Source organism: Gopherus evgoodei, chromosome 6, assembly GCF_007399415.2.
Source record: "Gopherus evgoodei ecotype Sinaloan lineage chromosome 6, rGopEvg1_v1.p, whole genome shotgun sequence".
Taxonomy (NCBI): domain Eukaryota; kingdom Metazoa; phylum Chordata; order Testudines; family Testudinidae; genus Gopherus; species Gopherus evgoodei.
Genome location: NC_044327.1, coordinates 87,529,868 through 87,551,064, shown reverse-complemented (window position 1 = coordinate 87,551,064; position 21,197 = coordinate 87,529,868). Strand labels below are relative to the sequence as shown.

Here is a 21,197-nt window from a genome sequence, read left to right as displayed (position 1 = left end):
CACCTTGTGCTTGATTTTCCACAATACTGAGCTCCCTTAAAATGCCCCAGAAATCTAGGTACTAGGAATTGATTAACTAATCACTTGTGAAAAGTTAGGGACGACAACAAACACTGCCCAGAACAAAGAGGAAATAAATCTTTCCACCCCATATCATCTAAGCACATCTCAGAGGACTTGAGAATGGCCATGGCCACCTCTAGTCTATTTTTTTTTTCTGCCTTGAAAAATAATCATGCTTAAATGGGCACAATCCTGTTTTATCAGTATATTTTAATAGGTTTAATAATCCTGGATTTTCATGGCTTCTTAGAAGCTGAAAGATAATCTGCTTCCATACGAAGGGTCAAGTTCTGACTGCTCAGTGCTCAAAGGTTCACTCCAAAACTCACATCAAGTGATGACAGCATGGGCAGAACTTGAGGAAGTTTTGAAAATGTACAGACTGGCACAAGAAAAATGAAAAGAGAAAGAAAAATGAAAAAATGGGTGGGACAAAAAAAACAAACAAACAAACCTGGGCATCATTCATTCTATTGCATTCAGTTGCAAAAAGAAGAGGAGGAAAAAAAAAGACAAGACTGGGGAAAGTTTAAATTAAAAAATGGAAAGATCTGAAAAAGCAAAAGCTTTTTGGAAAAGTTTTCAGTTTTGAGAAAAGGCCATTTTTCATTAAAGAACTGTTCCCCCTCCCCTCCAAGATGTGAATGAAAGATTTAAACTATTTCTAAACACAACAGTATGGCAGTTGTTTAATAAAGGCCTAGATGCTACAAAAAAAAGGTGGTGTTGGGGAGGGGATATGCCCGCTAGACCTTGTTTTGCATCAGATCTTGATTCTGCTGCCAAAACACTGTGTTCAAGCGATAAAAATCTGAGCCAAACAATCTGTTTTAAACATTAAATAAATCCTTTTGTTCTTACTGCACCTGAATCCCTTCCTCTGTCCAAAACAATAAAAGAACAAAACAAATATTTCTCTCTGACAGAAATGACTAAGCTCTTTCTGGGCTATGAACCTCATTCATTTCCTGGAAGGAGACCGAAAACTCCATACTTGTCACTTGAAGAAAAGACAGACACACCACAACAGGCCGACAGTTTTTCAGTTTTTCCTGGCTCCATCTTCCTATGAACTCCTAATGCATTGTCAGACTTTTATATTAGATAAGAGATTGTTTATAAAATGTTCTTCAGTATACCGCAGTCCTGAAAAACTTACACACATACTTATCTTTACACATTGTGAATAGTCATGTGAGTTGACTTCAGTGTGACTAATCACAGCTGGGTGAGTAAGTCTGTGCAGGATCAGAGCCTTAGTTAGTGCAATGTGATTAGACTGGATGACCTCTGCTTGTCCAATACCACAACCCCCCTACAATAACCTTGCGACCCCTCCACAACTCTTTTTTGGGTCAGGATCCCTATAATTACAACACTATAAATAGCCGAAATCATGAAAATTACAATTTTAAAAATCCTATGACCATGAAATGACCATGAATTTGGTAGGGTCCTAATGATAACAGAGGCACAGCACAGAATCTCCCACATGCAGTCAGCAGGGGATTTCACACACAGGTTAAATCTGCCCTAGAAACTTTTCTGAATATAGCAATGTCATTACAGGTACACATTCTTTGTGACATCCCAGCAAACCCCACTAGTGTAGCTACAGTTATACCAACATAAAAGCTCTTTTGCCTGTATATTTTATTTCACTCAGGGAACAGATATATGCTATACCAGCAAAAGTACTTGTTTGTTGCACCTATGCTAGGAGGGTTTGCTACTATGCCAGCAAACCTTCTCTAGTGTAGCCACAGCTTCAATTATGTTTGCTTGTTTTGGCAATTCCAACAAGTTCTGAGGCAACACAAGGGGTCTGTCAGAAGAATGGCTACTATAGAAATGGAAGGGAAATATCAAACACATTCAAAAGTTGTCTAGCTTATTATTATTGCTGTTATTTTCTACTGAGGACTGAAAATGTGCCTAATGCGGAGAGTTTAGGATCTCAAAAACAAATATCGAGAAGACAACAGAAACTGCCATAATGGAGCAGACCCAAGGCCCATTCAGTTCAATAACCCATCTCCATCAGAGGCTAGTACCAGATGTTGCTGAGGAAGATGCAAGAAACCTTCTAATCCCCAGTAGTCAGAGATTGGCTTAACCACAGAAATATTAAGCCTGTTTCAAAATTTGTTAGCACTAGCAACTGTAACTTTCACTTTTTTTAAAAAGCAACAAAGAGTCCTGTGGCATCTTATAGACTAACACATGTATTGGAGCATGAGCTTTCATGGGTGAATACCCACTTCGTCAGACACATGTGGTGGAAATTTCCAAAGGCAGGCATAAATAACCACATGCATCTGACGAAGTGGGTATTCACCCACGAAAGCTTATGCTCCAATATGTCTGTTAGTCTATACGGTGCCACAGGACTTTTAGTTGCTTTTTACACAGCTACCCCTCTGATATTTTCATTATTTTTTTTTCTCTCTAAAAATGTCAAATCCCTTTTTGAACAGCCCTTTAAAATCTGAGATGGGGTGGGGTATGGAGTGGGGGATACCAGAAATCGCTTCCATGCTAACTAAGTTATGCATCCAGTATTTCCCCAAATCCTTGAAGGAGAACACAAGTTTTGCCAATTCCCCCACCTTTCTTTCTCAAAATACCAAATTTTAATGCAAATTAAGTGAGAAAGTCATATACACAAATGTTTTGTTCAATTTAGAGCAAGGATACAATGTGGATAAGCTGGGTGTGAATAGCTGAGACTTATCAGGAATGGCTATTATCACAGGAAGTACTAGTAAAAAGAATTACGCCAGTAGACAAAGAAAAATAGATAAAGTCTAAAATGTCACAAAATAATGAATACTGTTCAGAAAAGTAGATGATAAATACAGTGGGTTTGAATTTTCTACCAGCTTCTCCTATAAGAGCTATTCCTAAGAAATAATTATGACATATTTATGAAATAGGAAATCAGTGTTGTTTATGATAGAAAATTTAATATGAGCATAGGCTACTTCCCTTGCTATATCTATAACTGATTTTCAAGGTGAATAATATTCATGAAAATTCAGAAACAGAAAATGCTGTTGCTTCCACTAATGGTTCCAAACTTTAAAGAATATTATTTACCTTGAAAATTATTATGGTTTGTGACAAAGGAAGTAGCAAATGTTCTTATTTCATTAATAGCACAGTTACAGTTATCCTGACAATCTTAACTCCACCCTGCAACAGACCTCTGAAAACATCCATCTATCTCTCATGGGTCTGCAAACTGTATGGGTGAATGCCACAGCCTGTTCCCCACAAATCCTACTCCACTGACAAAATAGGGAACACACTGTGCAGGGATCCTTGCAGAGATTTTCTTGCCTGGCCCAGACCTCTCCCACAGGTTTGTGCCCATGGGATGGGTCAATTTGGGCTGACAGATTTCTTTCAGCAATTTCTACAGAACCTAATCTCTGTTCTGATCTACAGAGGTTTTCTATAAAGGGAAAAAAAGTACCTATCACAGGAAGTATTTTAAAATATGAATTCTAGAGCTGCTTGAAAAAAATCCAATTTTTTTAAACAAATTGATAAAAAAAGGGAAACACTCTCTCATTTTCTGGCCAGTTTTAATAAATTCTGTGCCTTAATCCACCTCAGTGATTAGCATCCTGCAGGGTTTTTTCTTCAGAAATAAAGGCTACATTTTTTTTTAAAGGGTATTTGACCACATGGAGTCTCCTTTAGCTCTGGTTGCGACTATAAAGCAGAACATCACGACCACTCATGTATTATGTATGTGGGTAGCCGATGATATTGCTTTCTGTGTGTGCACACCACTTATTACAATAATAATTTATGCTTCCTGAAAGGTTCATGCTTTTATTAACTGTTCCTTTTTTCAAGTTTAAATAATGCGGCTAACAAGTTCCGACCTGTGTGACTGTATTAAATTCCTGGATTGTTTAGAACACTCATTAGCCAATTCAATTTCTCCCTTTATCCAGCCCATTTTATACACTTACAAAGGGATTACAAGAACTGGTTCCAAATACCAAAACTCTTATGAATAAATTAGTTTTTTGACTGTATTTCCATCAAACCATATGTCTCTAAATACTCATTAAAAAAATGAGGTCCAAAAACACCATAAGGTAGAATAATTTCCTCCATCAATGTCATTCTAAAGTCATTTTCTTTGAATAAACACTCTGAGAATCGGTAACAGCAGCCCTTTGAAAACTAACAATTCAAACAAACAGCTCTTTTGTCTGATAAATGTGTGGTCCTAATGTAGGTACAGTACTCTTATAGTAACTGATAAGCAACTAATTAGTGAACAAATCATGTATATTAGTAGCTCTCAACCTGGGATAAGAGAAGTTAAGATACTAGTTATACAAGAATTTTTTTAAAAGAAACATAAGTAACAAAATAAAACCATACACATAAGAATGAGATGAAAAGAATACAGTGAAGGGAAAAGGAAAAAAACATGCAGTGTAGACAAAGAAGTTGACAGAAATAAAGTCAATCAGCTTATATGCCATATGTGCAGGGGACTGGACTAGATGACCTCTCAAGGTCCCTTCCAGTCCTATGATTCTATGCACACACATGTGCACGCACACACACACACATACACGATCCTGCTCAGTAATTTGTAAACTTGACAAGTAGTGTGAGAGAGATGCTCCCTGATAACTGAGATTATATGCTCTTTGGGACAAGGACTGCCTTCTGGTTGGGTGTTCACACAGAGTTTAGCACAATGGGACCCTGATCCATGTTTGGAGCGGGGTTCCCAGGCAATAATGAAATGCAAATAATGAATAATACAGGACCCATTCAGACATTTTTCATTGGCGCATGTGCTAAAAAGGGACAAGAATAAGAGCTCATATAGATTATGAAAAAGCAACCCAGTATAACTACAACAATGTAGCTAATACAAATGTCCATGATGTAGAGACACTGCAACAGTACAAACAGGAATTGCACTGGTGCAATTCACACCAGTAAGTTAGCAGAGCAAGTCACCTTGGTGCAAGGTTCAACTTACCATTGCAGTGCACCTACAATGTGGGGTTTGAAGCGCTGTAGCTACACTGGTGTACATACCCTGATGCAAAAAAACAAACAAGAGACAGCTGTATAGAATAGTGACACTGTGAGAAAAGCTGTTCAGAACACTGCAAATCAGAAGGGATCAGCAGGAGTAATCAGAGTTCATTTTCCTGAGTGAATAGATATATTCTCTTCTTGACTCATGTATATCATTCCGTGTTAGCAAGAGATCTGCACACTTATGGAGAGAAGAATGTACCCTATCATGCCAAATAAATACAATTAAAGCCCTTGCAGTATTATGTGTGCTACATTCCTGACTATAGAAGTGAGGGCCCTCACCAACTGTGCTACCAGTTGTGGGGAGTTTTATTCAGGAACCAGCAACAAGAGAATCACTGCTAACTTTAACAACCATGACACAGGTATAAGGTGAGAGCTGGTTTCACAGATAGATAAGTACCACATTAGAGACTGTCACCACTGCCTTGAAATGCACCCAGAAGCAAACAGGAAGACAGTACCAAACTTTACGTAAGGCTGTTATGTGCTCAGAACAGTTCACCCTGCATAGGTGAGAGGTATCCTGCACATGCTGATGATTCCATGTGGTCTTCAAGGGGGATGGACTACCTACTGACCATGAGTTACTGGCTAAGACAGAATCACAGGTTACAGGGAAAATCTAAAACATAGAAAGTATCAACACAACTGATGAAGAAACACATTTGGGGCAAAGTGATCCCATATTTCAAACAATTACATTTAATGCAGTAGTTGGGACACATTTCCCAGCTTTATCACTGCATTTGATGCTTGTCAGTCTAAAACAAAGTGGAAAGCGTGTGCAAAAGGTATGAAAACAAAAGGTAAAGTGAAGCCCTTTCAGACTCTTCTGGTAGTGAGTAGTGCAATGTGCAATGAAAGGAACATTTTGAAGTGAAATTGCTGGACAATAACTACAAATTAAAGAAATAGTCCAGTGATATTTAGATGGAAGCTGCTATTTTCACAGGAGTTCCTAATACTGGCTGAGACAGTCTCACGACCCTCTGACTTTAAAACTCAGTAGGCCTAGTAGAAGTAAGTGAAGCTGCAGCAAGTTTAGTGTGAGCAGATGCCATGCACGTGTCTCAACACAGCTCTGGCTTTCTACCTCAGCATATAGCTCTGTCTACTGATATTTTAGACATGGTCCTCGCTAGGACCCCAAACTAAAACCCACTATAGTAATGAGAAGATTCCCATTGCCTCCTGTGACCTTGGATCAAGCCCTTGATTAGAAACTATGCTCAACCACAATGTAGTTTAATTATGTGAACCAATGTATAGTACACATGAGAAGGAAACAATTGAACACACTCTTTCTTATCGCCTAAGCCATCAACTCACCATACATGTGTGCACTAATTCAATGCACCACACAAGCCACCCTACCTTAAAAAAAAACAAAAACACTCTTCAGGTATATCCCTAATATCAAATTTTGTAGGGAAAATAATCCTATGAATTAAACCCATTTTTTCAAAACAGATTTCCAATGTCCTGAAAAACCTTTTTTCGAAAAGAACACTCCAAAGCAGTATGAAATCCATTACTATCTACAGACATAGCGGAATTAGAAAAATCTTGAAACAATTCTCACCCAATAAATAGAATGGAGTGAAACTCAGTGGTTTGGTTTCTCAAATGTCTTTTTTCCATCTTAGGTTCACATGGGGTTGCTTGTCCTCAAATTTTGAACAATTTCAAGTACTCAAAATAAACTCAGACAAATGTACCAGACTGTCAATGGAAAACCCGTGAAGCCATCAAGTTTCACATGGCTTACAAGCAAAGCAATAAATCAGCTGGGTCTAAAGAAAAAGTTCATGCTCCTCAGCAAACCTAACCCCAGTTGTGTGTTTGTAATGAAACCTGAAACCGATGCTTCACCTGATTTCATTACAAAAGTTTTAGTAATACAGTTCAAATAAAGTACTGTGGCTATTTTTCATTCTACGTTCTTTCAGCACACAACCAGCCACTAAAAAATCCCATGCTTCCCTAGCAGACCATATTATATATCAATGATGAGTCCATCTTGTGCAGGGGTGGCCCTGAAACCTATGGAATACTTATTCGTCAAGGAGTTAATGCAATCCTAAGTGAGGCATCACTATTGATTGCACTGTGGTAAACAATATGCATAGTGACTGGTTAGAATTCCTGTACTGAGACATTCTTTTGCCTGTTCCATGACATCATAATTTGTTTACATCTTTTGTTGGTGTAATCTGTTTTTCCTTTTTTCTTCTTTAATATTTCATCAGTTTGGAATCAAGGTGGAGACACTTCATTATTATAATCCTTGGTTTTTTTGAAGTGCCAACTATCTCAGCAGTTGTAGACAGGCATTATTCATCAAAAGGACTAAATTCACAGTGAGTCAATGTACAAAGGGTTCTTTGACAGACTGAATTACAATAACAATGTGATGCTACAGGAAAAAACTGAAGCCTTGATTTCCCTTATGATGGGGAACTTATGTTCAGAGAACAGTAAAATAAACCACAGGGAATCTGCTATGAAAGGTCACAAACACTAGTATGAATTGTACAGGTATAGGCAAATTACAGTTAAAAGCTTTTAAATGAAAAATCCTACCGTCTTCTGAACAATTTCCAAGGATGTTCCATGTAGGTAGCAGCTCTTCATGAGCTATGGCCAGCATCAAATCATGATCCAATGACTGGAAATCTTCCACAGTTAGCCCAAACTTACTGAGTAGTGTCTGGTGACTAGTAGAAGTGACGCAGTCAAAGTGGCTAACCAGAAAATGAGATAACTTGCAAGACAGATTCTGTTTGTAAGTGACAGAACAGCAGCCCAGGGTCACAAGAGAATAACCCTTCGTGTACATGACCACAGAGACTGAAACGGTTTCTTGGCATCCATGGCCTGAAATATAACATAGATTAATTATTAACACATTAGCTACTTTTAGAATATATATTGCTCTTCCCTCATCTCTTTTTTAACCTAAGAAATACTTTGAAAATGTATCTGAAGTTGCTGTATTTTACTTCCCTCCATTTAAATCCAGTTGTTAAAGGGAATCTATCAATCACTTTTGGTCACAAATTTAAAACTAACTATACTGTTAACAAATGTCCTCCCAGTTATACTGATGTATTTGGTTTCAAAACTAGACTTTCTAGTCCTGGGTACTTTAACATGGTCTGTTTAAAAACACTTGTCAGATTACAGTAAGTGCTGAATGCCCCAATTCAAAAGCATGAGGTGGCTTAGGGCATTTCAACACCTACAGTAATTTAAGGGAAAAAAAGAGAGATGGGAAATGGTAAATTTAAATTATCTGAGTCCTAGAATTCCTTTCACAGTCTTGGTTCTACCCTGTAGAGTCCTCAGTATTCATCAGCAGTGAGAGACAGTGAGAAAGTGAGAGACAGGTAGGTGGTCATTGGCAGACCACATCTGAGCATGGGTGCTAGGTGAACAGATCCCAGCATGCAAATTTTGGGGCCATGCACAGCTAGGTACCTCCAACCCCATACCCAAAGCATATCTGCTAGGTCACAGTGAGTAGGGGTAAGGAGGGGGGAACAGAACTGGGAGCAGTGAATGGACGGGGCAGCAGATGTCACCTGCAGGGTAGCAGCTGTTGGCATGTAAATTAAAGATGCAACAGTCATCTGAATGGAAAATTACAACTTTCAGTGTAGGACGTGTATAGATGGTGAGTTGCCCCCAGTGGCAACTTTTTCAATACCTCCATTCTGCTCTCCTAGCAAGATCAGCCCTTTATTTGTGACTGTTGTCACCGATCATGGAAGCAGTTTTTTGGGTCAGAAGCAAAAAAAAAAAAAAAAAAAAAAAAAAAAAAAAAAAAAAAAAAGATAACAGCAACGAAAGGGATTCCTGAGGGACAAGGAGTGAGATCACTGGGTTTTATTTATTTTTAACATGGATTTTATACCCACTGATCTCCCCAGAAGCTTTCCACAAATGTATGTCTCTATTTATGCAACCACATTTTTGACAACACTGATTTAAAGCAATTTTAAATTTTCAATTTACGGCTGGAATTTTCACAGGTGCCCAGCTGTGTTAGGAGCCCACTCTCCTAGACACCTAACTCCCTCAGACTCTTTTGAAAACCCCAAGGTTAGGTTCTAAATCTGAGCTGGCATACAGACATCTTAGAAATATCTCTACAAAGGCTGTGCACTGTTCTTATACATCCCACATGAGTGAATGCTGAAACCTTCTGATACTATTTTAAAGGGGAGATTTTAAAACGATGTAGGTATGCATCTAATTTCTGCATACTACCACTACTACTACTACAATTGTTCATACAAATCAGTTAACACACAAAAAATGGGCAAGTAAACAAGAAGCAGTGATAGTGGTCTTTAAACATAAAATGATACAAAGTATTTTTATTTGGCAACTTTGCTAAGTAAAGTTCTGTTACAATATAAAGACTATTCAACTTTCAATCTCTGTTTTACTCTCCCATTATCTTCTATAGGAATAGGTAGCAGGTTGAGTGTAGTCTGTGGCCCTATGTTTTTATTTCTTGTCCACAAACAATTTAAAAACGAATTCATTCCTCTATAAAAAATTAGTTGGATACCCTGGAATAAAACATGACATTACATTTCTTCCATTTTATTCCATGATAATCTCTTCCCATTTAATGAATTAAAGAAGCGGTCATGGGACAGCACAGAATTTTTCCTTTTAATCAACTGCCAGTTTTCAGAATCTAAATCTCCTCTAGTTATTGCATAAGTAAATAGGAACGAGTAACAAGCAGAGTCTAATGCTCTGGCAGAATGCATTTATATCTGCTATTTACTAACAAACGGAAAGTTCACAAATCATATTTTTTTTAAAAAACAATCGGTTTATAGCAGCCAAGGGGATAATCTCTTTTGAAGGCAGTAAGTGGGGTGTTAGGCTAGTCCAAGTTCATACCCTTCACTGTGAAGCACCAATATCATACGTTTGCATCCCACTCCCCTTCCACATGTATCATCAGCTTAGGCAATGTTCCAAATACAAGCGTTGACAACTTCCTACTAAAAGACTTCAAATCAGAAGAGAGAATTAAGAAGTGATGCTCCCCAAGACTGCACCTGGGTGCCACACTAATTCCAGAAGTCAAATAAGTATGGGCATTTCTCACCCCACCAAAAACAAGAGGGTTTACTTACTCACCAACAAGTGTGTTTCCCATTCTTTTTTCTCCCTCCTCCCACAACCCAAAGAAACAAGCACTTAAAATGCAGAGGCAGCTCTAGGCACTTAACCTGAGCCTTTCCTCCTTGGATCTATCTCCCATAATATAATCTCTTCACATCATTTGTCAAATGATACAATGCAGGCTGGAATTGTCCACAAAACCTCATACCACAAAGCCACATACCCAGCAAGCCACAGAGCGGCACACACGTAATCTAGACCTGGACAAATCCACAATTCTCAGTAAAATCCCTAGAGTAAGCCAAGATTGAAGAACTGGAAGAACTTAACCACTACATCCTAGGATGGCCCACAGACTGACACAGAAGGGTTCTGCAGGCTTCAGAAGTCCAGGATGTCCAGGAGCAAAAGACCTGGGCTGAGACTTGGCTTGTTTTGTAGACTTAATAATCAAGTCATATCTGAAGACCACATGCACTGTACTGCTCCCCCACTGCAAGCAATATATAGTGTTGCAAAAGGCACGAGAGCAGAAACAAGACTAATCACTCAAACTCATCCCCAAAGTCCACCCCACCATACCATGTTTCCCATTATAAAACTTAAGAAGAAAACACAACTATGTCAAAATATCAGATTTTAGTTCACATCAAAAAGGAAAGTGGGATGGGAGAGAGAAATAAAAATGTGATATAACAACCGTGCTCACCTGGAATGATGGACTGAAGAGCACTATCATTAATTCGCTCAGCAAACGTTATATGTCTCTGAGTGGATCCACTGTAAACAAAGTAACATTCAGCATCTTCTGGGAGGTAAATATCTTTGTCAAACTTTGCACATACAGTCATCTGTCCCTGAAAAAAGAATATAACTTTGTATACACCCAGCAGTGTTCTAATAGTCAATAAGTCTACTAATATATATTTCAGATTTTAAAAGTTTGTTGGTTATTTTTCAACTCTGCAACATACAGTAGTTCAAATAAAAATCTGCTACTATTCATCCCTGTTCAGAAGGCAATACTATATTTATCAAATTGTAATGGATAGGATTAACTTTTAAAACTTTTTAAACGAATTCCTGTACTCCCAATTCATACCTATAGAAGAATATCAAACTTTTAACCAAGCATAAATAAGTGTGTCAAAATAAGTAGGCCAATCAACCAGTGTATTTTAATATTCATGAGAACATTCTATAAAAAATATAAAATTTCTCCATTCTGAAATTTATTTTATGCTAATTTATTCTAGAATTTTCTTCAGATGAAATTATCTTATTGTTAACACTTGGTTGAAAAAAAGCACTAATATCTCTCTCTAGTATGATTGTGCAAGATCGAAGAAATACGAGGTCCTAGAGAGAGCTGCCCTTTTTGTTTCATTTTTAAATAATCAATAGAAAGTAACAAGCCAAGAAAAATCCACTGTACAATAGCTTCAAAAAAAGCACAGGAAAGGGATCTGAAAGCAAGCAAACTAACAAATGTCTGCAATTTCTGAGGGAGGAAATTTAGATGAAGTTGTATTTCCTAAAAAGGAAGAACAGCTTGCTTCACAAGGGTTGCTGGTTGCTACGATTACTTTTAATAAGTCACAGACAGAATTGTCTTAACATGTCACTAAATATGTATTTTACGGAAAACAAATTGCATTAAAACATCACAATCTTTCATACTTCAAATGGATATCTGAGCTGCATCTATTCAAAACAGGTTCCTAACTGAGTGAACCAGAAGAGAACTTTTCAAAAGAGTTTCAAAAGATTATGACCATTTACACCAATATACAATAAAAATATTACATGTATATTGTGCCCTCGATTCACACTTCCTCTGGTGCTTTGTAATTATCAAAGAAGAAGCATGCAGTTAAGTACTTGAGGTGTCCCTATAAACATCAGTCCCTATAAACATCAGTCCCCTCTTTGCTTGCCACCCTCTTGATTTTCATTTTAGTTTATTTTTGTGTCTCAGTTGAAAAGCAGAATCCAGAAAGTGCCTCTTAAGGAAGGGCTTCCATGGTATGACACCTCTGACCAAGTCTTCGGAGTGGGCATCATCACTCACTCCTCACTCAGACTTGCCTGAATTCTTTGTTGCCCTTCTCTCTGGAAATGGCTCATGGCACTTATGAGTGCACAGTGTCTTCAATAAAAACAAGTGTACAGAAGTTAAATAAAATTAAAGCAAATAGTGTCAGACTATACATCATCTTGTTTAGATACAAGATTTATCCTAAGTTACATCCTAAATGTGAGCAAAGTTTAAAGCCTAGCACACTACAGCTTGCTCTACACTACAAAGTTAGGTTAACCTAAGCCACCTGCATTGACCTAGCTGTGCATGTGTCTACACTTTAATTTAATGTTTTGAAATGCCTTTTCCTGACTGTCCAATCAGGGGAACACACCTAGCAGCTCTTCACTGCTGTGTATAACTGCCCAGCTAGGGTGACCAGAAGTCTCAATTTTATAGGGACAGTACCGATATCTGGGGCTGTGTCTTATAAAGGCGCCTATTACACACACACACACACACTATGCCCAGCTGACCATGCCACTACACACTCAAGATGCACTCTGGCCTGGAGCAAACAGAAGAGATTGTATCTTACGGGCCTGAGTCTGTCCAAGCACAGCTACGGATCAGCTGTAGAAACATGGACATCCATGAGCAGATGCTTGGGGGATGCAGGAAAAAGGGTATGACAGGGATCAGCAGCAGGGCCAAGTGAAAGCCAAGGAACTGCAGCAGGCACATCAGAAGGCCAGGGAGGTCAACAGGCGATCTGGTGCCGAGCTGAAGACCTGCTGTTTTTACAAAGAGCTGCATGCCATACTTGGGGAGACCTCACAACCACCCTGCATACCACCATGGATACTTCTGAGAAGCCCAAGTCTCAGATTCCCTGGCATGAACAGCAAGGACAAGGAAGAGGTGGAAGAGGAAGAGGAGAGGATGGAGGACAGGAGACCAGGGGTGGGGTGGGGTCCAGCTGCACCGCAAGCCAGGAAATATTTGAGACTCCATCTCAGTCCAGTCGGATGAGCACAGGTGAGCCCAACACAGGGGAAGGAACCTGGAGTAAGTGTGTACATTTATTTCCTATTGCAGTGACAGTGCTCCCAACTTAATATGACATGACTATCAACTTTTCATTAATTTACTCCTACTAGAAGAGGTAGCAATACAACATAGAGAAGTAGTGTTATCTGCTTTTCATTCCCCTACAGAGTTAGGGATGTTCCTTAAGTCCTCCTGAGAGACCTCAATGAAACTTTCATGGAGGTGTTCTGCAATCTTCCGCCAAAGGTTTCAAGGGCTGGCAGCCCTATTTCTGTCTCCGCAATAGGATGCTTTCCCCATGCCTGTCGGCAATAACTTTGGCAGGCACTGTTGCAGTCAACAGACTAGCAGCATACAGGTGCAGGCAGCTTTGAGATGCCAGCTGCAGCTGTGCTTTCTATGTATTTGCTACCTGAGTGAGATATCAACTAAAATCACCACCACCTGTTATATCCAGTGCCATTGCCCTATATTCATAGTTTCATGCAACCAAACAATTTCCTCCTTATTTCTTTCACATCTGGCAGACTATTCACCCTGGCAGGTGCGCTGAGTGGTGCCATACACAAGCAATCCCAAGCAGAAGTGTCAATCAGCATGTCTTGTATAAAACTTTTGGGGTGCAAAAGAAGGGAGTTCTGAATCTGAACTTTTGCTTTCTGTTGTGCCTATGCTAACAATGGTATCTGTGCATGGTTTATCTGTAGCTGCTGCCCTTGTGGTCTGGAGGGGTTCTCCCTCCACACTTGAGCCAGATAAGGAGAGGAAAGAAGCAGACTCAGGATGACCTGTTCAGCAAGATCCTGCAACCCAGTGCTGTATCAGAGAGTGAACAGAGAGCCTGAAGGCATAGGTGCCAACTCCATGGGTGTTCTGGGGCTGGAGCACCCACGGGGAAAAATTAGTGGGTGCTCTGCACCCACTGGCAGCCAAGCTCCCTTCCTCCCCTGCCCCACCTCCTCCTCCTCCTCGAGCGCGCCATGTCCCCGCTTCTCCACCTACCTCCCAGCACTTCCCGCCTGGCCACCACCAAACAGTTGTTTTGCAGCATTAGCCCACCCCGGGAGTGATGGGGGGAGTGGAAACATGGTGTGCTCAGGGGAGCAGCCTAGAAAGAGGCGGGGCCGGGACAGGGATTTGGGGAAGGAGTTGGAATAGGGGCAGGGAGGGGGCAGAGTTGGAGTGGGGACTTTGGGGAAGGGGTCGGAATGGGGGCAGGGCCTCATGGAAGGGGTGGAGTGGGGGCAGGGATGGAGATAGCAGGGGGTCGAACACCCAGGGGAAAGAGAGGAAGTCGGCACCTATGCCTGGAGGATGAATAGTGCAGACTATTCCAGGAATCCCAGAGGAAGAGGCCAGGGAGCTGCATCAGGACATAATGGGGCTTCTCTGGCAGCAAACACAGATTCTGCAGACTCTTGTGCTCCCTTTGCAGCCCATGGAGAACTACAGTACAGCACCTCTCTACCTGCCTCCCTCCAATATTACACATGGGATCCCTGTCCCTACCACTCCACACTGGGGGACATTAAGAACAATCACAGCTTCACACATACTGACCTGTGAGAGCCACAACTGATGCACGTGTAGCTAAAATAGACAGGAATATTCCTTCCCCTTCTCTAAACTCTGTGATATAAATTTATTAAGGTTTTAATATATTTGTTTTTAACTTGCACAGAATTTTTGAAGTATTTTCATCACTCAATAAAACTCTATTGTTTGAAAAACAATGTATCGCTATTAGTTCCCAGCATATGCTGCAGAATGCCTGGTGGTAGTGAAAGCATCCACTTAGCTGTACTTGTATACTTTGACACAACTCATAGGATGAGCGATACATGCAAGGATATCATCATAGATGTACAACAAGCACCACAAAATTAATAGATGCATTGACAGTGCTATATTCATAGATGTGCATCAAGCACCATATAATTCCTAACAGGCCCCCAAACTGCAGGGCTAGGTAAAGCATAGTACACTACAACACACTACTGTGGCTCACTGTTAAAGTGCGGTTTCAAAGCCTCCCTAAACCACTGAGCCACTGTATGGCTGTTCAAACTCAGCAGACAGCTGCTCCACCTTCACCCTCTATCCTGTGGCAACTTCTTCCTGTTTTCTTCACAGATATTATACAGGACATGGCAGGCAGCTATAATCATTGGACTACTTTTCTCAATGAGATCCAATCTTGTCAGTAAACAACGTCAGCATCCCTTCAATTTACTAAAAGCCAAGTTTCCACAGTGTGATCTCCAATTGCTCCTCCACTGTCATTGCAGCTCTCATTCTAGTGTTCCTGTGCTGGAGGGCTGAGGTGAGCTCAGCACACAGATTCAGGAATATCCAAAAGTCCTGCAGCCACTGCTCATCATTCCAAACCTGTATTATGATGCAATCCCAACAGTCAATGCTCATTTCTGCAGCACACCATTATTTACAGCTCCATGAACTTTATCAACAATTTTGAACTGGTTCTTGCAACATCCCACAGCAATCTGCCCTTGAAGAAATCATCATGCAACCCATGGCTCTGCACGTACTATGCTTGCAGTGTTCATGACAATAGTGCAGAGCTGTGCGGACTCCATGCTTCTGTCAGAGATGGCAGATAGCAACAAATCCCACTCAAGTTTGTGGAATTTTTCAAAACAGGCATGAAAATTATGGGATAGCAATGGCATTATGGGGTGGAGAAAGTAGCATGATTGAAACTCGATCCCGCAATCCCGTGACCCCATGCAACTCATTTCTGCCTCACCGTGCGTTGCCAGAACTTCCCAAAAGTTGAACGGTACTTACCCATGTGGTACTGCACCACGCACTGAAACCAGCACTCCTAGTGAGTGTGCGCAGTGCCAACACAAGGAGCAAAATATGCAAGCACACAAGCCATGTACTAACTGCAGCAGCTTTATGCCAAAGTAACTTGTGTCACCAAAAGTTTGTAACGTACACATGCCCTATAAACAAACATGTCTTTTCCTACCCTCATGCTGACAGGTTCCTCAACTGCTAGCATATGAGGGCGAGTCTGAAACGTTAGTTACTGAGCCTGCGGAGTGCTTTTTCCTACTTTCCTTTGGCTTGTACTCCTTTGTTTATACTCAGCAAACTGTTGATGTTTAGGTGTGAATATCCCACATCCCATTTTAGCCATGAGCTCCAACTTTGTGACTCACTTCTCTGGATGGGAGGATAGGGACTGAACCAGTCCCTGGCATAACTTAGAGCACCTCAGGAATGGCCCTAAGTTACACCTGAATGCCTCTGTCTTCCAAGGGGTGATCCAGTGAGATCACTTGAGCACAGGGAAACGTCAGCTGTGTCCCCTTTTCCCTAGCCTCTTTTCCCTGTGCTAGTTCTGTACCGCCTGGGGATTCCCCTCAGGCATGGACAGCTGGCCGGATCTACCCACTTTGCAGCAGCAGACTGGAACAAGGGGGATGCCGCATGACAGCATTTCTAGTCTTATCAATCTACTCTAATTTTTAAATTTTAAAATGCAGTTTATTATTGTACCCAGAGGCCAACATTGTTCTTTTCTTTAAAAACACTTAGGTTAAATAAAGATAGAAGAAAGACATAGGGAACACTAATCATATTATTTGATGCTCAGAATTATTTGATACTCAGAATTTTCACAACTCACTAAAACAAAAAGAAGGAGGAGGAAAAAAGGGAAGAAAGAGCAGTGGGCAGCTGATGGACGTAGGATAAGATACTGATTTTTCACAGCCTGTACCTTACTGAGGAAGAATCTGCTTAATACTGTAAAGAAAGATTTTACAGGAAGAAGGCATCTTCGCAGCTACATTGTATCTGGAAAACATTTGGGTTACTCATTTGGAAAATCCTGCAATAAGACGACTTCACTATGTGTTACTACAGAAAATTCAAGATGCTAGGGAAAGTGAGCTTTTAGAGGAGGCACTGGAGCCCCAGATTTTCTGGTGATGCCTGATTGGTATGGCATTGGACCCAAGTACTTCATATACTAGCCTCAAACTTCATTCCTCCCTTCACATCCAGATTCTTTCTTCATATCTTCCTGCTTAATAACACAAAAATCTACTTTTTAGTCTTTATTCTCTCTGGTAAAACCCATGTCTACCGTAGCAATTGTGTGTCTTGATTACAGGAAATGTCTCTTCTCCAATAACACCATCCCTCTCCTCTTCCCACCTGATTCTACCCAAAATACTGTTGCTAATATTATTGGAATCTCCCACTGCTCCATCCATGTTATCACCTACTCACCACCTTGAATCCCTTCCATTGCTTTTTATCTCTTACTGCCTCATATACAAGCACATTTGACTCATCTTCAAATCCTATACAATTATGTCCCTTCTGCATTTTGGTTCATTTCCTTCTTTATTCGCCATCTCACTCTATGCTACTCCCAATCCTCTCCTCCTTACTGCTCCCTTTGTCAAATCTGCTCTTGCCTTTGCACCTTATATCATGCTTCTCCTCTACACAGCACAGTTGCCCACTTCTTGTCTACCAAACAACTCCTCTGCTACTGGTCTCATCAAGGATCAAATACACCTTCTTTTATCTGCACTGTTGTCCTGCGTTAGACTGTATGCTCTCCAAGTCAGGGACCTTATTTAGTCTATGTTTTATAAGGTTCATTTACTCCACTATAGACTTGTTTAATATTATTTCCATGTTAGCTTTGATAACTTTGTTAAAGCTAAAGCGATGTTAGTTACATCTTGTGACTAGAAAACATGTAATAAAGGAGACTATTGCTGCACTTCAAAATGTATTTTATTTTATTTGGGTAATTAGAAATGTCTTCATTTAGTGCAAACTACTTGTGATGCAAAGCGGTTCCTATGTGATGCAATGTCAGCCAGCTAATGGCTATGTTTCTGTTACTTTACAGCATTTGATTAGAAGGTTTCTAAGCTTGTAAGTGGAATTAGTGTGCATGTGTCAGAGCTCTGCAAAACTAGTAGGAAAAGTTTCACATAATGTTTGCCCAATTAATTGCTCATGTGTTCTAAACCTGACTTTTATTTTTTAATGTCAGCACTTTTCATACAGCGATTTGAAAACATAATGCACCATATAACTGCTAATGGGGGTTGCGGGAATCGGCGCAGGCCAAAGGATGTGCTGGCTGCCGCTTCCTGTAGCCCTCATTGGGCTGGGACAGCAAACCACAGCCAGTGGGAGCCGCAATCGGCTGAACCTGCGAATGCAGCAGGTAAACAAACTGGCCCAGCCCGCCAGGGGGCTTACCATGGCGAGCCACGTGCCAAAGCTTGCTGATCCCTGCTGCAAACCTTAAACTCACGGGTAGATGTGCATCCTGAAAACCAAGGATATTTCAAGGTCTGTTTCAGACACTATGGTTGAGCAGTTTTCCTTATTTATTCTGCACAAAGAGTACATTTTTAAGATATAGAACTGATCTAAAACTATTAGTGTTCTCTTTAGGTACCAAAACCCAAACTTTAAAAAGCCACACAGATCTCTCCTCTACTGAAAAACTGGCCGAGTGGCCTGAATACAAAGCAGCTTTGATACTGTGGACAGCACAGAACTTCTCTTGGCCAGATTCCTAGGAACTTGCATGGTGCTTAGTAAATTGATCACATACCCTCTTGACACTACTTTCACAAGTTCATTTGTCTACTGACGATTCAAATTCTCTCTTTCCTTTCCCCATGCCAAGCACGTCTACGTTGTTTCCTGATTACCAGGGAAGAACATGGTACCAGTAGATCTTGAGTGTTCATTTATTCATGGATAAAAATATGTTCAATCAACATATCTAACATGCCCTCCCCACTCCCCAGCACCCACCAAATAAACTCAGTCCCCTGCCTTCTTGTCCTTCAGTCTCTTAGGCAAATGCTAGGAAAAGGGCCTTCCATCATGCCTGAATACTCAAAATTTAGGCCTGGCAGACCTATGTGGGAAGCAAACACCTGACCCAAGGGCCATCCCACAGAAAACACCCTGCCATCATCCTTCATATGTTTCCATCCAGGTACGATAAGCTGAACACCTCAATTACCCTGGGAGCACATTGTGAGAGAGGAGATCTCAGACCACCAGGGCCCTAGCCATATGGAATTTCATACAACAAAATCAGAATCCAGAAGTGTACACAGAAGTCAGACAGAAGAATGAAGTTTTAGACAGGGTTCCTGCAACTAGCCCCAAGAGCAGTCACATTCTGCACAAGCTATAGCTTCCAGATGGTCCTCAAGGTAATTTCCATACAGAGCATATTGCTGCAGTAATCCAACATGGAAGCCACAAAGGCACAAATCACTGTGGCAGTATCTGGAGCTAGAGAAAGCTTTACAAAACGCCTAACCAGATGCAGGTGAGAAAAGGCTGCATTGACCACCAGTGCTACCTGGAATTCCAGAAGAAGCCAGGGATAAAAGCTGACTCTTAGCTTACAAACCTCTTGGATACACAGTAGACTGAGCAAAATACTACAGCAGGAGGGTCAGGAACCAACACGGCCATCTCCTCCAGACCTTCTCCAAGTCTCTTAGCATCAGCTCCAACATATCAAGATTCAGCCACAGTCCACCTGCTGTCATCCAAAAATTGCTTAATAGAAAAAGCCATAGCATTTAGAGAAGATGGGTGAAATCGTGGCCTTCTTTAAGTGAATGGGGATTTGCCCTGGACTCACAGGGTGACAGGATTTCACTCTATAATTTTATAAGCATGTTCTCTCTAAAATAACAAAGAGCATCACCAAGAGTTAGGCTGGATCATTGTTTAAATTCAATTAAAATATTACTGAAAATTACTAATAGTTTCTCCAGCTGAGAAGCAAGAGTTACATTTTCAAACATACGTACACAATGGACAGAGATCTGATCTCAATTCATTGATAATACCGACGTAAAGGTATGTCTACACTACGGGATTATTCCGATTTTACATAAACCGGTTTGTAAGACAGATTGTATAAAGTCGAGTGCACTCGGCCACACTAAGCACATTAATTCGGTGGTGTGCGTCCATGGTCCCAGGCTAGCATCGATTTCTAGAGTGTTACACTGTGGGTAGCTATCCCGTAGTTCCCACAGTCTCCCCCGCCCATTGGAATTCTGGGTTGAGACCCCAGTGCATGATGGTGCAAAAACAGTGTCGCGGGTGATTCTAGGTAAATGTCGTCATTCATTCCTTTCTCTGTGAAAGCAACGGCAGACAATCATTTCACGCCCTTTTTCCCTGGATTGCCCTGGCAGACGCCATAGCACGGCAACCATGGAGCCCATTCAGCTTTTTTTTTTTTTTTTCCTGTCACCATATGTCTACTGGATGTTGCTAACAGACACGGTACCACAGCGCTACACAGCAGCATTCATTTGCCTTTGCAAGATAGCAGAGACAGTTATCAGTTGTTCTGTACCGTCTGCTGCTGTCATGGGTGCCCCTGGCTGAGGTTGGCTGGGGGCGCAAAAGACAAAAATGGAAATGACTCCCTGAGTCAATCCCTCCTTTATGGTATCAAAAAATAGAGTCAGTCCTGCCTAGAATATGGGGCAAGTGCACTAGAGAATCAGTGTACCAGCCGCTCCGTGTCAGATCCTGCAGAAATGATGAGCTACATGCCATTCTAGGGGGGTGCCCCTGCAACAACCTCACCCGTTGCTTCCCTGCTCCCCAACCCTCCTGGGCTACCATTGCAGTGTCTCCCCATTTGTGTGATGAAGTAATAAAGAATGCAGGAATATGAAACACTGACTTGTTAGTGAGATAAAATGAGGGGGAGGCAGCCTCCAGCTGCTATGATAGTCCAGGCAGTACAGAATCTTTTCTTTAC

The 21,197-nt window shown here is 40.9% G+C and overlaps 1 protein-coding gene across 4 annotated transcripts in view; it reads right to left on the bottom strand.

The window, feature by feature from the left end:
* ARHGEF28 (Rho guanine nucleotide exchange factor 28) overlaps nucleotides 1-21,197 on the bottom strand; it is a 212,958-nt gene that overhangs the window by 146,115 nt on the left and 45,646 nt on the right. For 3 of the 4 annotated variants that reach the window (XM_030567383.1, XM_030567384.1, XM_030567386.1), the window contains exons 3-4: nucleotides 11,015-11,162; nucleotides 7,738-8,031 (exon numbers count right to left, since the gene is read on the bottom strand). In XM_030567383.1, coding sequence (XP_030423243.1) covers nucleotides 7,738-8,031; nucleotides 11,015-11,162 — 442 coding nt within the window. The remainder of the gene's footprint in view (nucleotides 1-7,737; nucleotides 8,032-11,014; nucleotides 11,163-21,197) is intronic. The other variant, XM_030567385.1, reaches the window with a different exon arrangement.